General features: G+C 45.6%; 1 protein-coding gene across 1 annotated transcript; it reads right to left on the bottom strand.

Annotated features, from left to right (window-relative positions):
* Positions 1-2,955: 2,955 nt before the first annotated feature.
* RpL26 (ribosomal protein L26) lies at positions 2,956-16,137 on the bottom strand. Its single transcript, XM_077641696.1, has 3 exons — positions 16,105-16,137; positions 15,285-15,470; positions 2,956-3,237 (listed from the first exon to the last, which is right to left on the bottom strand). The coding sequence occupies exons 1-3, from the start codon at positions 16,135-16,137 to the stop codon at positions 2,956-2,958; spliced, it is 501 nt and encodes a 166-aa protein (XP_077497822.1).
* Positions 16,138-16,174: the final 37 nt, after the last annotated feature.

Raw genomic sequence — 16,174 nt, 5'->3', positions numbered from 1 at the left:
CTTGTTAATATACGGGTTCGAGCCCACTTACAACGAACTTGACGGTAACGGGGAATCCGTTCGTTAAATCCTATGTTCGTGGTAACCCGACTCTCTGTATAACGGCCAAAAATACTGATTCCGCCAAAAGTGACGTTCATTTCGTACAAAACTGCGTCATTTGCGTGTACTTCTGCAAAACAGAGCCTACCGCTGCTTTTTCCAGGCTCTCCAGGGTGCTAATTTCTCCTCACCGACACTCTTGCGGCTATCAGCTTTAGGGACGATATATAACTAATCGTGGTTGAAGCTTACACGGAAGCTGGTTGCCAACCGAAGACAAAAATTAAACTCCTGGTGGTAGGGATGTGCTCGTACTTGGCTTTCAACGGCTTCGTCAGAGCACGCGGCTCTACAAGTTTGCGGTTCACAGGAACAGAGTCATCGATATCCGAGGGGACAGCTGATCAGATATATGCATCAACGAAGTCTTGCCACAAATCAGGGCGCGTTTGGTCACGTGCATATTCGAGCTCTATCGATCGTACCTAGGCTCATGCAGCGACGAAAGTACAGTAGTGATCGTGGCAGCAGCGCAAAAGATGCAGCCGACTGGACAGGCTACGCATACCACGTGACCAGCCTGGCCAGCAAGGCATTCAAACTTTTCACATCACTGCTGTTAGTTGATCCACAACCACTGGCTGCAGCTTCTCTTTCGACCATGCCTCTGCATCGCGCCCATCGCGCCTCTTCCACTAGGGATGATTTGCCCAGCCGGCGAACACGCAGGCAATGGTTGGCTTCGTAGTCCATCGGCACGAGCTTGGCCGGCGGTTACATGCTGCTTCAATGCCGGACTTTTATTGCACTTTTGGGTCGGCATGTTCTTTCCGGAGCGGTGTTGCAAGGGTTGAGAGGCGCTCTTCGATTTCCGCGCTTGCTGGAAGCGGGACCTCTTCGACCTCGGGAGGAAGTACGGTGCCTCCTTGTTCGCTGTTACCGAGTGGTACGACCAAACTAGTTCGTTGTATCCGAGACGATGTCCCTTGTTGATATTAGTTGCCTAACGCATATTTTGACGGTAGCACCGCACCCGTTCTTAATAAACGAGCGTTCATTATATGTACAGCCGCACTAAGCAGGCTTGGCTGTATATACAGGGTGTTTCACCCAAGACAACACTATTTTTAAAAATGGGCTTTTTAATAAAGAGCGCTTTTTCCAGCGCAGCATTGTCAGCAGTGCAATACATCAGAATGCAGCTAAGACGTGCTAGCAGGCTGGTTAACTAATATTAAAGATATTAGAATCCTTAATTAGAATCCTTAATTATACAGACGCGTGAAGCCCAAATAATTTAGTGCCCTACCATTAAGATGTTGTAATTAACCATTCAATATTAATTACTCAGCCTTATAGGTAGCATGTCTTGCGTATTTTTTGATGTACTACAGCGCTATCAACACTATGCTGAAAAAGTGCTCTTCTAATTAAACAGCCTATTCTTAACACATGCGTAAAGCCTTAGGTTGAACACCCTGTATAAAAGTACATGAAGAACCTGTTTTCCTTGAGATAGCTGGAGACACCACATGAAAATTATTTTATATCCTGCGCAATTATTTCAGCGAAGTGTTTGTTCAACCGGAGATATTACACACATTTTATTCCTGGCGTAGCTTAATTTGAGGATATATCCCAAAAGTAACTTTTAAAAGAGAAAAGACAAAACACTAGTACTGACCACGCATTTTTTTGGCATCATGTATCAAGTGCTATCCACGGTAACGACATCCTGCTCCAGGGCTCTTGCCTGTTTAAAATAACCTTTTTGATGTTTGACAGTTTTTGCAGTGTACAGGGCAGGCAGGTCTCGCATGTGCACAAAGCGCTGCGTAAGAAATCGACAGTCGATGCATCGAAATAATTCCAAAAGATGAAAAAAAATTTATTTAGCAAAGTCTCTGGATAACCAGCCATTTCAACGTTTGTGAAATATTGAATCAGAAATAGGGCATTTTGAGTCCGGGAGAAGAACGAGCGCTTGATGCAAAATTGTCTTTTGCTGCAAAATTCTGGAACATTTTTGCTGAACAAGTGATTTGTACCGAAATTTGAACTAAAAAATATTGAAAGATTTTTACTCGCCCCCGGCCCCAATTCAGCAAAAGGTAAAACCCGAAAATGAAGAGCCCTAATTATAACGCATAGTTACCGTTGATCGGATAAGGCAGGCAACATCTGCGAATGCACGACCATTGCGTTAACCGGAATGTTCCGCGTCCGGTTAACTATATGGTATAATTCTTGCCGTGTTTGATGCCCTTGCCGTGTTTGATGCCCTAGATTAACCTGCGCCACACGACGTGCGCAAACATTTAACAGAATATGAACGCCTTTTGCGTTTCGCCGTCATCTGTTAGCGCCCAGAGAAACAAGCTGCACGGGAAAAAGATAACACAATTAACTCAATTCTGGCTGATTTTTTTAATGCGTTAGCATTATAACGTTGATGTTGCAAGCAATCTGCTCGTCTTACCGAAAAATCAGTTGGAAGGTGGAAAAGTTGTGCAAAACAACCCTGGGTGGGAAGACAGAGAGGCAACAGTTGGCAAAATGGAGAACAGAGGGTGTGAGTGTAGAGCGATATGGCTACTCATGCGCTGATTGATGGACTGAATCACACCACCTGTTCGCACAGGCTGAACCCGTCAACGGCAGCTCCATCCAGGGGAACGTATGATACTTGCGCATACTCTGCCGCCGCAATAATCCCATTGATCTAGCTTTAATTTTTATTTTAACAGCTGCCAATTCGGGGGATGCGGTCGTTACACGAGTATATACAGTACTTAAGGTGCCTTGAATCAGACTTTTGCAAACATCGCAAGACTGCTCTAAAGGCCATTTAGTTTTAAGCAAGCCTTGACATAAGACCACTGACGACTGGCCAAGCCATTTATTAAAGTCAGGTCAATTAACACTTTTCGTCTCCATGGCGACACTCTCCTCGATGTGCTTTCCCTTGCCCTTTTCCCTGACCTGGCGGCTACGTGCACGTCGCTCGAGGATTGTATTGCGATCCTTGTCCATCTTGAGCTTGACGATCACCACTTTGCAGGGATGGATGCCCACGTAGACCGATGCACCGTTGGCCTTCTCACGCTGGATCCGCTCAATGTAGATGACATACTTCTTAGGGTACACCTGCACGACCTTGCCCTCCTGCTGGCTGTTATTATGGCCACACACCACCTGCATGGGATGCCATTCGAAATTATTGCAATGCTCATGTGCTCAATTATAAAGCACCAACAACATGCATTCCCCTTCTATCAGCTAAAACTGCTGCAATTTACACATTTCATGCCCTTCTGAAACGTAGCACAGCTATAAGACACAAGCCTACTGGTCTACACCTCTCTTGGAAAAGGCAGAGCAAAAAGCCAAACTTCAGGGCAGCTGCTGTCAGGAGCGCAGTGCTCGTGTCCATTTCTGTTTTATGTCTAAAGTAGATGCACTCAAGCGCATGCACTGAGTATTTTACTTGAACTACATTTCGCTTTCTACTCAAAACACCAACGAAACATTATACTCTGTTTCATACCTCCGGTGAAACACTGTGAAAAGCAAGGAAGTAGCCCACATAAAAAAAATAAAGGAAGGTGCGTTACACTGTGCTTATTTTGGGACCAATTGGTACAAAGAACAAAAAGTGGCAGTGTATCATCAGCAAGATCATCGAAATTAATCAAGCTCATGACAAATTGTCATTAATAGTCCTGCAGGCAAAGTAATATTTTACGCCCACCACAAGAAACACAGTACTTTTTGATCGTAGATGTAGGCAACACAAACAAGACCACTACCTTTACTAGCGTTGCACGTGATGTATGAGACGGAATATAGGAGGTATTCTTGTGACGTAACTGGCGTCATTTTGTTGTCCAGGTTACAGCTTGGATAGTGCCGGCAGAAGCAAGAAGGGATAATCTCAGACACTCGAGGCCTTTCGCAGCACTTCACAAACAACAAAATGGCGGCTGCTGTGATGTCTGTGAATACTTCCTATAAGTAAGGTTGCCAATGGCTGTACACGTACAGTGCCATCAACTGTTAGCCGCAGCGGTGGCTGTGTGGTTACGGCGCTCGGCTGCTGGCAGGAAAGGCGCGGGTTGAATCTGGGCCGCAGCAGTCGAATTTCGATGGAGGCGAAATTCTAGTGGCCCGTGTACTGTGCGATGTCAGTGCACGTTAAAGAACCCCAGGTGGTTGAAATTTCCAGTGCCCTTCATTACGGCGTCCCTCATAGCCTAAGTCACTTTGGGACGTTAAACCCCATCAAAACCATAAAACACCATCAATTGTTAACGGAAACATGCAATCACGTGGCCTGCGTGCTTCACAAAACGGTGCCGCCGAGAATGCGTGGGACCAGGCGCATGCGTGAAAAGAGGGCTGGTCATGCGTACTGCACCCTATGCCGCTGATTTTCGCAAAAGTGCTTTGTGGTCACATGTTGCCTTTAACAGTGGAACTAGTTTTAACATCTTGCTTTAACAGTGGACCGTATCGTAGAAGCAATATGAAAGTGAGCCCAATATTCCAATACACCAAGCTATAAGAAAAACACAGGAATAATGTAACCAAATAGAATAATTAGTTGAGAAATTTTTGCAACAATTTTGATGTAGGAAACCACTGTGCGCTATGAGACAGATCGTATCCGAAGGACCCCGAATAATTTCAACCACCTCGGGTAAACCACCCCCTCCTTTCGCAAAGCCAACCGGAGGAGAAAGAATGCAGATTCTGTCTCTCATCATCCTCTGCTTTTAGCCATGTGCGAGTAACGGCTTTTTGATTCGAAGAAAATATTTAAAATACTTTTGGCACGAAAGCATTTTTCGTCTTTTTTCACTGCTGCTTCATTTATGCAGCCCGCAAAACGTGTCACTAGGCTTTGAATGCAATGTTCGGGTGTGAAGGATGTTCTGTAGACTTGACGTGACAAATGCGTGTGTTACATTCGGGGCATGCAGTTGTCAGGCCAACCTATCACCTTAATCTCATCCCCAGACTCCATTCACACTTACTCGAGGAGGTCCCAATGGAGATGTTTGACAAAGAGGGCATCACAGGAAACGTTGAGTGGCATTTTTTAATCTCAACTGACACGCCTCCACGAGTGGAGGAGTGGCCATTTTCGCCCCCCAACGGAGTGGATGTGGCGTGTAAAATAGAGTCATATTTGTGAATTCAGGCATGATCCGCTCCGATGCCCTGCAGTAACCATGGGGCACCCACTCTTCCGAGTCATTCAAACCGTGCAACAAGACATCACTAAGTGAGTGACCAAATTCAATACCCTCCCGGCCAGAGATTTTATACTCAACGCGGATTAAATAGCGAGATTTGTGGATACATAAAACATGCCAGTACATTATATGCAAGCTGAAATCATGAATACAGTGCCCCCATGCTTGCAGTGCACTACATGCCGCGACGTGCAGCCCAATTACTGGATGGTGGAATACCTATACTCCATTGCATACACAACAGGCAACGCTGCCAGAGCTAGCGCACCTTTTCACGCAAGTGAAGTCGGCCGCCAAAAGTAGTTTGCGATTCAGCCAAAGTGAACACAGGCATATTTCGTTGCGACAAATTTCAAGTAGCATGATTGGCAACCTCCTGGACGTTTTACTAATTGCCACATTTTAGTCCTGCAACTCATATAGATTTCCAGAAATACATAAGACAGTATGATACGCGGCAGAAACGGCAAATCACTCTTGCCCAATGCACTCTTAAAAACTAGTTCACACTAAATGAAGAATATAGTTAGAGGGCTCGAAAACTGAGCACTTCATATCTTCGACCGTGATTTTCAATGCTGCCACTTCGTTTTATACCATTCTTTGCTTTCGCACCAACACTCACACAAGTTTCGAAAAGAACGAATGAGGTGTGACGGAGTAACATGGTTTCGCAGATGCACTGCCTCCAAATGCAGCCTGCTATGGTATGAAACAAAGTATAGCCTGCTGCATATCAAAACCGCAGCGGACTGTCTTGGGAACTAGCCACTGCCTATCATAAGGCTTAATCCCAATACAAACACAACAATCAATTTAAAATTTGAAGAGGTCCCTGGTCATAGACCTCTTATCATTTTTTTGCCCAACGCTAACGAAAATGCACCAACCTTGTTCAGTTTTTATGAGAATTTCAAATCCGAATTTGCTTTTTCTATACAATAGCTCGCAAGATAATCATTTTTTATTAGTCACGGATCTCAACTCACTTGGATCATCGCATAAAGTCCAACCAATTTAAAGTCGCACACAAATATTAGTCACCGCTGGTAATGGCAATAAATAAGAAGTACACATTGCCATCCAGCAACATCAGCAATATGGAATCATCCATTCTTTTAAACAGCTTTACTAATATTCTTGAACATAGCAATTGTGTCGCATAGTGTCCTGTGCATGTTGTGAATGCTGTTACATTTTTGCAGGTGCCTTTTGTGAGCTAGATTCGCTTCACCCCATGAAGAGCAGTGCATCAGATACTTGATTCAGAGTATAAGAGTGCTTTCGTGCTGAAAACAGGTACACAAGACAGAGGGCTACCCAAAACCACTTCCCATCTAGACGCAGCTTGCGTCATCATTTATTCATCATTTATTTTATTTATTGTGCGCATGGCTGCATAAGTGCTATTATAAAAGCAGTTTTTTTCATTTTGTTCTTATTGGTTGATTTACAGCACTTGAAATATCAAGAGAGAGAGAATGAAAAAGGAAACGCAGGGAGGTTAACCAGTGAGTCTCCGGTTTGCTACCTTACACTGAGGATGGGGGATAGGGGTTAGAAAGATGACAGAGAGGAAAACGCAAAAAAAGGAACGTGCACACACGGAGACACACACACACAAGGCGTTCCGGTTAAAGTCTTTCACACAGGCCGGTAGATTGTAAGAAGCGCAAAAGCGCTTGCATGGCCTTCTTCTGCGACGGTAGGTCCTTTCGATGTTGTAGAATTCTTTTTTCGGATAGCGGTTGGTCGTCCAGTTGGTCAAGTTCGTGGTTAAGGCATGCCCTCTGTGGACTGTACTGCGGGCAGGAGCGCAATATATGGCCAATTGATTCTTCATGGCCGCAGTGGTCACAGGTTGGGGTGTCGGTCATCCCTATGCGGAAGGCATAGGCTTTAGTAAAGGCAACACCCAACCAAAGTCGATATAAAAGCGTGGCATCTCTACGGCGAAGCTGTGATGGCGCTCGAAGACTTAATGTTGGATCAAGTGAGTACAGTCGCGTATTTCTTAAATGTGGCTCATTCCATTGCGACTCGGTGCACTGCCGAGCAAGTAGGCGGAGCTTCCGTGCCGCGTCAGTTCTAGAAAGAGGAATTGGGACGTGGCGCTCCTCAGTTTGGGCTGAGCGGGCAGCGTGATCCGCCCGTTCATTGCCGATAATCCCGCAGTGACTTGGAAGCCACTGGAACGTTATTTCATGGCCGGCATCACTTATATCGTGTAACGTCTCTGTAATATGGAAGATTAGTTGTTCGTGCGGTCCGCGTCGTAGAGGTGACAGTAGAGACTGCAGTGCCGCCTTCGAATCGCAGTATATTGTCCATTTGTGTGGCGGTTCATCACCAATGTGATGAAGGGCAGTTAAGAGCGCTGCGAGCTCTGCTGCCGTCGATGTTGTCGCGTGGGTCGTCTTAAATTTGATTGTTGTAGCTTTCGCTGGAATGACGATTGCCGCTGCGGAGCTGCTTGGAAGGACAGATCCATCACTGTAAATATGCGTTGAGTCACGGTAGTTCTCGTACAAATGTAGTAGCGTCAGATGTCTAAGGGCTGGTGATGACAGATCAGCTTTTTTAGAGATACCAGGTATTGCGAGGTTGATTTTTGGCTGAGCGAGGCACCATGGAGGGATCGAAGGTCTCGCAGCCGGAGTGAAACAAGCTGGCAATGATTCATCATATGCAGTTATCGTTTGGCTCAAAGATGTGTGTGGCCTGTCCGCTGGTAGAGAGGCTAAATGGTGACGAGGATTCCTGGCTAGATGCCTTATATGGGTCCTGAGTACTTCAATTTCAATGTGGGTCTTGACAAGGTGGTTTCTAGTGATTGCTATCGTAGCCACTATTGAAGCACTCTGAGGCAGGCCTAGACAAATCCGGAGCACTTGACCCTGAAGATTTTGTATTGTGCGTAGATTCGTTTTGCCTGTGTTGTTTATTGCTGGCAAGTTGTATCGCAGAAATCCTAGAAAAAGCACCCTGTACAGTTGTAACATGGCACTAGGCGACGTTCCCCAGGTCTTGCCAGCGAAAAACTTGAACAGGTGGCAGATGCCTGTCAACCGTTTTTTCACGTAATATATGTGTGGGCTCCATGACAAGTCCCTGTCGATTATGACACCTAGAAACTTGTACGATCGGACCCGTCGTATTATTTGGCCATTTATCATTACACTGTAGTTTGCCATGGGTTTGCGCGTAAATGGCACTAGTGCGCATTTCTCGGAGCAAATTTCCAGGCCTCGATTACTGAGGTAGAGAATAGTTTGTGTGGCGGCTCTGAATTCTCGCTCGCAACTGTAGGCGTGTTACTGCAGATGTCCATATCCAGATGTCATCCGCGTACATTGATAGCCTGGCTGTGGTTGGCACGTGCTCAAGGAGAGCAATTAGTGTTAGATTAAATAACACGGGGCTAAGTACACCGCCCTGGGGGACGCCGCGGTAGCTATAGTGAAGTATGGCCTTCCTAGGTGCTTACAAAGAAGGATCGCATGGATAGATAGCTCCGTATTCATTGAAACATCCGAACACCCACTCCTACCTCTGCGAGAGCAGAGAGCATGGCTTCTTGCGTAACGTTGTCATACGCCCCTTTAACGTCGAGGAATAAGGATGCGCAGAGACGCTTACGGCATTTCTCATGTTGAATGTAGGTCACCAGGTAGACGACGTTATCGATCGATGATCGACCGCGTCGGAAGCCCGCCATGACATCTGGGTAGGTGTTGTGGTACTACAAGTACCACTCCAGGCGTCCTAGGACCATCCTCTCCATTACTTTGTCCACACAGCTCGCCAAAGCGATCGGGCGATATGATGAGAGCTCCAACGGTGACTTGCCAGGCTTCAGCAGTGGAACAAGGCGACTTGTCTTCCAGGTTGTTGGTAGCGTGCCATTTCTCCAAGCTTCATTGTACACCTCAAGAATTCCTCTCGCTCGCTCCCCCAGGGGACACAGAGCTCGGTAGGAAATTCCGTCAGGTCCTGGCGCTGATGTGCGGCTACACAAAGCTAATGCTGCCTTAAGTTCGTGGATCGAGAATGGTAGATCCAACCGGAAATCACGTGGTGGCGGGTATCTGATCGAAGGCGATGGAATGTTGGTAGCTGTGAGTTGGCCGGATAATCTGGCGCAGAAATCCTCTGCCACGTCAATCTCCGATCTCTTTTGAGAGAGGACAAGCGCCTTGAATGAAAATCGCTGTACTGGAAGTGTCCGCAGCCCGCGCACCGTTCTCCATAGTAGCGATAAAGGCTTGCGTGGATCTAGCGACTCACAGAATGCAGCCCAACGTTGCGATTCGAGCTTGTCTAACCGGCGCTGTATCTTCTTTTGCGTGCGCCTAATTCTTTTGCGTGCGCCATTGTTTTCGTACGTCGGTACCTTCGTTCAGCAGGTCATCGGATTGCTCGTAGTCGTTCTAGTTCCACATCAAAACCATTATGTTTCGAAGAGCATGTTAGAGTACACATAGTGTCTTGCACCACGCTCTTGATTGCCTCTTCCAAGTCGAAAGATGAATTGGCGTCGCAGTGTTCTTCCATAATAGACTGAAATTTAGGCCAGCCCACTCTTTGGATCGTAACCTGTGTTTTGGAAGCGGTCAACCCTCTGATCTTGATGTACGTGGGGATATGGTCGCTTCCGTGCGTCTCTATGTCCGCAAACCACCCTGCACGTCTGACTAGGCTTCGTGAGACGAAAACCAAGTCAAGACAGCTGCTGTACGTGGAGCCGCCTAAGAACGTAGGGCTTCCATCATTCAGCAGCCAAAGTTCATTACTGGAGGCGAAAGATACCAGAGCTCTGCCTCTTGCGTTGATGATGCGACTTCCCCAGAGTGTATGATGGGCGTTGAAATCTCCAATGATGACCCAGGGATTGGAAGTTGAGGAAAGGATGTCTCGTAGTCTTTTGTAATCAAATCGACTTGACGGAGATAGGTAGGCGCCTACAAAAGTAAAGGCCAGATTCTTTTTCCTTACGTTTAGGCATATATATTGATTACTGTCATTAGGTGGTACAGGCTGATGAGTGTAGGTTAGCTCACGGCGAATAAACACTAAAACCTTACTGTTTTCATAAACAGCTGACGACATAAATGATTCATATCCAGAAAGCCTGATTTTGTTCGATAAGTTCGGCTCGCAAATGACGATAATGGGAAACATATTGGCGTACACGAAGCTACGGAAATCCGAAAGGCGCGCTTTGAGTCCGCGGGCATTCCACTGAAAAATGGCTGCTTGTCGGACCTCTTCCCTAAAATACCAAGGCTGTGGAGCCATGATCTACTCAAGCGTTGCAAGCACCGGACTCAGAGCTTCCAGTACTTGAAGCGCACTTCTGGCAGACGGTGTGTGCATGTTGCTTAGCAGCACGCGAATGGCATTCATTAAAGGCCTAATAAGTGCTATCACTTGCTCATCTGTATTCCGCGACTCCTCGGATACAGCACCTTGCTGTACTGGGGGCGGCTTCTTCTGCGGCTCTTCTGGTGGTCGTGTACGCGGAAGTGGCGGCCATTCTTTGTGGCAAGAGATCTGGCAGTTTTCTCCCTTCCAACATCGGTGTTCGGAGTGCTGGAAACGTCCGCTGATGATGATGCTTGACGAGGTGACTTTTCCTGAAAGCTTGATGTTTTCCGCCGTGAAGACCTTCATCGGTGACGTCGTCCTCGCCGTACTTTCACAGCGGCCTCTTTGTGGGTAGAGTTGTCTCTCACCATTTGTTTAAGAATGGTGATCTCTTTCATGATCTGGGGACAGTCTTTGGAAGACGCGCAGTGATCACCTTGACAGTCAGGACACTTCAGCGTGGTTGCGCTGCAGTTGTCTTCTGAGAGGGGTTCGGCACATCGAGGGCACACGGCGGAATTTCTGCAAACACCCTTCACATGTCCAATCTTCTGACAATTGAAGCATTGCATAGGTCTTGGAATAAATGGTTGAACCTGGTGGCGAAAGTGGCCGACCTTCACGTTGGGTGGAAGGCAGTCGCCTTTGAAGGTTATCCTCACACAACGTGAGTTGCCGAGGCGACCAACATGCACAATCACGTTGTGTTCGCTTGCTGGTTTTATGAGAATTGGTAGGTGTGCGTTAGATATTTCATTGTCAATGTCATAGATGACTCCTGTTATTGTGGCACCATTCGTTGGCACGATGGATCGGACCTTGATGTTTCCCAGCTGCGTTACATGTTGTAGTATGGTCAGTGCGCTCGGGTTCATCACATCGATTGCCAGGATGTTTCGCCTAGTGTTTATCCTAACATCCTTGATCTCATTTGGCACGGTGTTTTCTAGATACACGGAGAGTGCTTGCCTGTTGAGGACGTGCAGGTTGTCGGTAGCGTTCTGTGGCACAAACAGGATGGAGTGAGGCCATCGCTGAGGAGCTGTTTTCACAGTGTCCGAGCTGGACGCCGAAGATGAGATGATAATTCTTCGTTTGGCCTTGCGGTACTGGACAAGTCGAAAGCTGTCTTCCGAGGACTCGTCACCCGATGCGCAGTACAGCTCTGTGTCCTCGCTACCATTCGACGTATTTCCTCGCTTCCGCGAACTGATGTCCGCGGGTGAACGGCAACCGGGAGGATCCTCGGGCTGTTGTACATCCATCACCGCGATGGAGGGGGCGGTAGACCCCACAGGTGCAGTAAGAAGTCCAGAAAAACACAGAGACGGGCGAGATGTGTTCCACAAGAGAAGCAATATTCACGGTGTGCCTATCATGCATCAATTCTTTGCAAAATAAAAGAACTGAGGCAAGATTCCAAAATTCTGCTTCGAACATTGCAAATATTGCACCTTCAGCTTTCCTTGGCAAAAATTACTATCTGTCTTAGATGCGGAGATATTAATTTTACAAAGTAGCCAGGGCCCCAAAATTTGAATGCCTAGTACTGCCTGTTCGCGCATAATTCAACCAACAATATGATACAAATCTGGTAAAATGGTCAAAATACTGATTTCAGAAGAAAAAAAAGTTGTTAAACTTGAGAGATTAATATCTGTAATTTAAAAAAAATGAAGTTCCTAAAAACCCATTTCTGGGCCATCTTTCGGTACCAAAGATCAGTAAGCCCCCTTAAGTGAAGTTTGTTGCTGCAGCGACTTTGGCACCAAAGCATGCCAGGCGAGAGCGCCCGCAAGCATTTTGTGAGCTAGGTTCGCTTCACCCCATGAAGAGCAGTGCATCAAATACTTGATTCAGAGTATAAGAGTGTTATCGTGCTGAAAACAGGTACAGCAGACAGATGGCTACCCACACCACTTCCCATCTAGAAGCGTTTGCAGCATCTTCGCAAGGAAAGTGAACGCGAGAGCAAACCTTAAAAGTGCCACTTGTAGGGCCATGGCATGACATTTTATATGATGTTACACGAAATGAGAGTCCAAAAAACACGAACTAAAAGCTATATTTTTGCATGCCATTTTCAGGCAAATGTTTTGACCTTTAAATGCAGCATAAAACTTAATATAACCGGATTCACCTGTACACTATTCACATGCAAGTAGAGCACTGTTGTTAAAATTGGCAGGCCAATGACATAACAAAAGCACTGGAGTAACATGAATCAATGTTCTTAAAGACAAATTTGCTCATAAAAGCCATAATTTCCTGGTCCCAACCTCAGGTTCCCCAATGTTGCATTTATAGGATTACAAGAGGTTCTGCATGGATTACAGACAGATTCTTCACCAGAGCTGCCAGACAATATAACACCTCCAAATGGTCTCAAATAAGTCATCCTACACCGCCTTCACTGCCCAATACCCGCATATTTACTGACCTCATCTTCCCATGTCTCTGCCATCTCTTGCCAGTTCTTGGAATACACTCCGCTAACATAACGAACCACTGGCTATCTGTTCTCCACATTACTTGTTCTATCCATGTCCTTTATTTCCGCAAAAATATCATTACCTGATTACCATTATTTTAAACTGGTCTCTATTTCTTAACATTACCGCTGTCAATTCGCTTTCCATAGCTCGTTGCATTGCCCTTGATGGAATCATCTCATGCTGCAACCCCTCTACAAGCAGCTAGCCTTTCAGGCAAGGGGAACTGTAGCCAGGTATCATTAGGCAGCTCATGTGACTTTTATTAATAGCCACACTTTCTTTTTATCGCTCTTCTCGCTTGATGCTCTTCACCACAGCATACAGCTGCAGGAAGCTACAAAACTTACAATTTCACTAAAGCAAGATAAAAAAGTGCTCAGTTTTTCAAACGCTACTTCATATGCTTCAAAAGCATTTTTTACCGAAATGTCATTCAATAAAATTTTTGAAGCACCATCAGCGCAATACCATGCCTATCTCTCAGCGTGAAGCATGTCTTTAGCTGGGCATAGTCGCATAAAGAATGCACAAAAAATGCAGTTCAACGCAGCATGAATGCAATGGGCCTTTTTCTGGTACCTGAGCATGCGCCAAGCGTTCTTAATGGCAGGAAAGCTGACTTACAGGAAAATTTTTGCAACCAAGAACTCTTGCTCAGTTTTTTCAGCTCAGCCAACAGAAGGTGTAAACATGAGGGAACATGAGTCAGTCACCCTCAATTGTACTTTTTAGAAAAGGGGAGGGGGTTCCTTTTAATCTGGTGAACTTGAGGCCCATTATTCACCACCAGCTTTATCAAGTGTAAAGGTGCTGTGGAAAGGGTGCAACGATGCATTCCCTTGGAATAATGTTCTTGTCCCATTTGTACACCTGCTCGAGGATAAATGTATAAGTCTGGATGTGGATAACTCTGACCTAGTAGAAATTTTGAATTCACTGGAAAGCTTTCTAGGCTACTCTCTAGCGTCCATTGCACAAATTCTTTCTCATACAGATAAAGAGCAATATCCTCCGATCCTCTTCGTATGCTCTATATTGTAGAGGGCATGCAATTATTCTGAAAGATATCCTTTAGGCAGGGCATCAAGGCAGCCACACAACCAAAAGCAGACGATGTCAATGCCTTGAGTACTGCACTTCGCAAACTCATGCAGACAGCGTCCACTAATCTTGTGGTCAGTAAATTTCCATTCCAGTCAAAACCACAACGGCATGTACCATATTACTAGGCAACTGCAACTATGGTGCTTGCTAACATACTGATTAGAGCACAACTGATAGCAAAAGAGATCAACCGCACATGCCTCATCTAGACACATCAGCTTTTCTCTCCTTCATTTATTCAAAGCATTCCTTACAAGCGAAACCATTCATTCAACCTGCACAAAAGCATCTATGAACTTGATAGAATAATACCAATTATATTGCTTTGTTAAACCGTGTATAAACTCAAACATAAAATAGGAGGTCAAAACTTTCGCAGCATGAAGTCAAGCTGGACATTTGACCAAACTTAGATCTTGATTGCGGTTAAAGCAGACAAATACCACGTGCACCACCACCCTGAACTAGCCGACTTCAGCAATACCTGTACCATAACTTAGGTCAACACCGACTGATGAACCAAGCCGCCAATTGTCTGCGGCCAGTCTGCAAACAGACTACTTAGTCCACATCACTTCTACGATACGTCCACTCTCTCATAGACTTGCCGATGCAATGAATGAGTATAGGCTTCAGCCAAAGGTCAGTCAAGACGGTACCCTCAGAAATATTTACTGGCCCTAAACAATAAAGCGAAGGGGGATTAATGTCAGAGAATGGAGCCAGACTATGCACAACGAACAACGGATCCCATAGAACTGGCATGCAAGACTACCCCTCTGTTCAGGACACTACTGCACATTTCGTGTTCAAAAGGTCTGAGCCCTAATAATCCAGCTACACCCTTATATAGCAAAATATACAATCATGCAAATAAGGTGGCCTCAAACAGCCCACGAAATACACCTGTTCCCAACAAGGGTACTCTCGTGCCAAGGTTAATGCTCTCACAGGCGCAGTCACGCACGTCAATTCGATTGCACGTGGTAACAGAAACCAGTCAGGCACGCTAAGTTACCTGAACTTCGTCGTCTTTTCTGATGAGCATGCTGCGGACATTATACTTCTGCTGAAGCTCCTTCGACAACGGTGAGCTCATGATCTTCCGTGAAATGTGCGATGGAGCACTGAAGTGCCTTTCCCTGTTCCTTCTCCCAGAAGAGGACACCAAATGATGAAGCTTAGACAAGTGATATTTTAGGACCTGTAAAAATTAGTAAAAAATGCAATACCCTTTCGTAAAAAAACCTTAAAATATTCTACAACTCAGGGGAATTTCGTGCCGGAGGCCATGGTGACCTTATAGTGACAAGCAACGACTTATTACCGAAAATGATAACGAGCAGAAAACATGCAACAAACCTATGCACAGCGCAGTTTATAAAATTGTACTGCACACCCAAAAGGCACTGTTAGAAAAAAAAACGCTGAGAGATCAGACAAGAACATCAGAACCTGGCGATGGTACACACCGCCAAACAGGGCCGGCCTCTAATAAGCAACGAAAATTGATTTTGAGCAGTAACTTGAATAAATCACCGAGCAGATGTCAAGAAAGCACTTTAAAACACGCAGACAAAGTTAAAAACCAGAAAACTCTCAAGACATTTTAAGGATTCATAAAGATTTTAAGGAGTGACAGCGCAGCAGTGCTCACTTATGCCTTTCATCAACCGGAAAGATAGGCAATAACGTTCTCTCGTTCGAAGGGGTGAGAACATAATATGATTGTCGCATAAAAAAAGCTGTTCATTCCAATATTGTTGTTTAAATGAAGTTTTAAAAGCAGCAAAACAATAATAATATTATTTCCAAAGAAACATGATTTTGGTTTATGCCTTTATTAGCGATGAATATTGGTTCTGGCGCATAAGTCCACTTCGGCTTTGTGGCGTACCACGTCGATCG

Source organism: Amblyomma americanum, chromosome 10, assembly GCF_052857255.1.
Source record: "Amblyomma americanum isolate KBUSLIRL-KWMA chromosome 10, ASM5285725v1, whole genome shotgun sequence".
Classification (NCBI taxonomy): Eukaryota; Metazoa; Arthropoda; class Arachnida; order Ixodida; family Ixodidae; genus Amblyomma; species Amblyomma americanum.
Note: the sequence above shows the minus strand (reverse complement) of the source record. Positions and strands in the feature narration are given on the sequence as shown.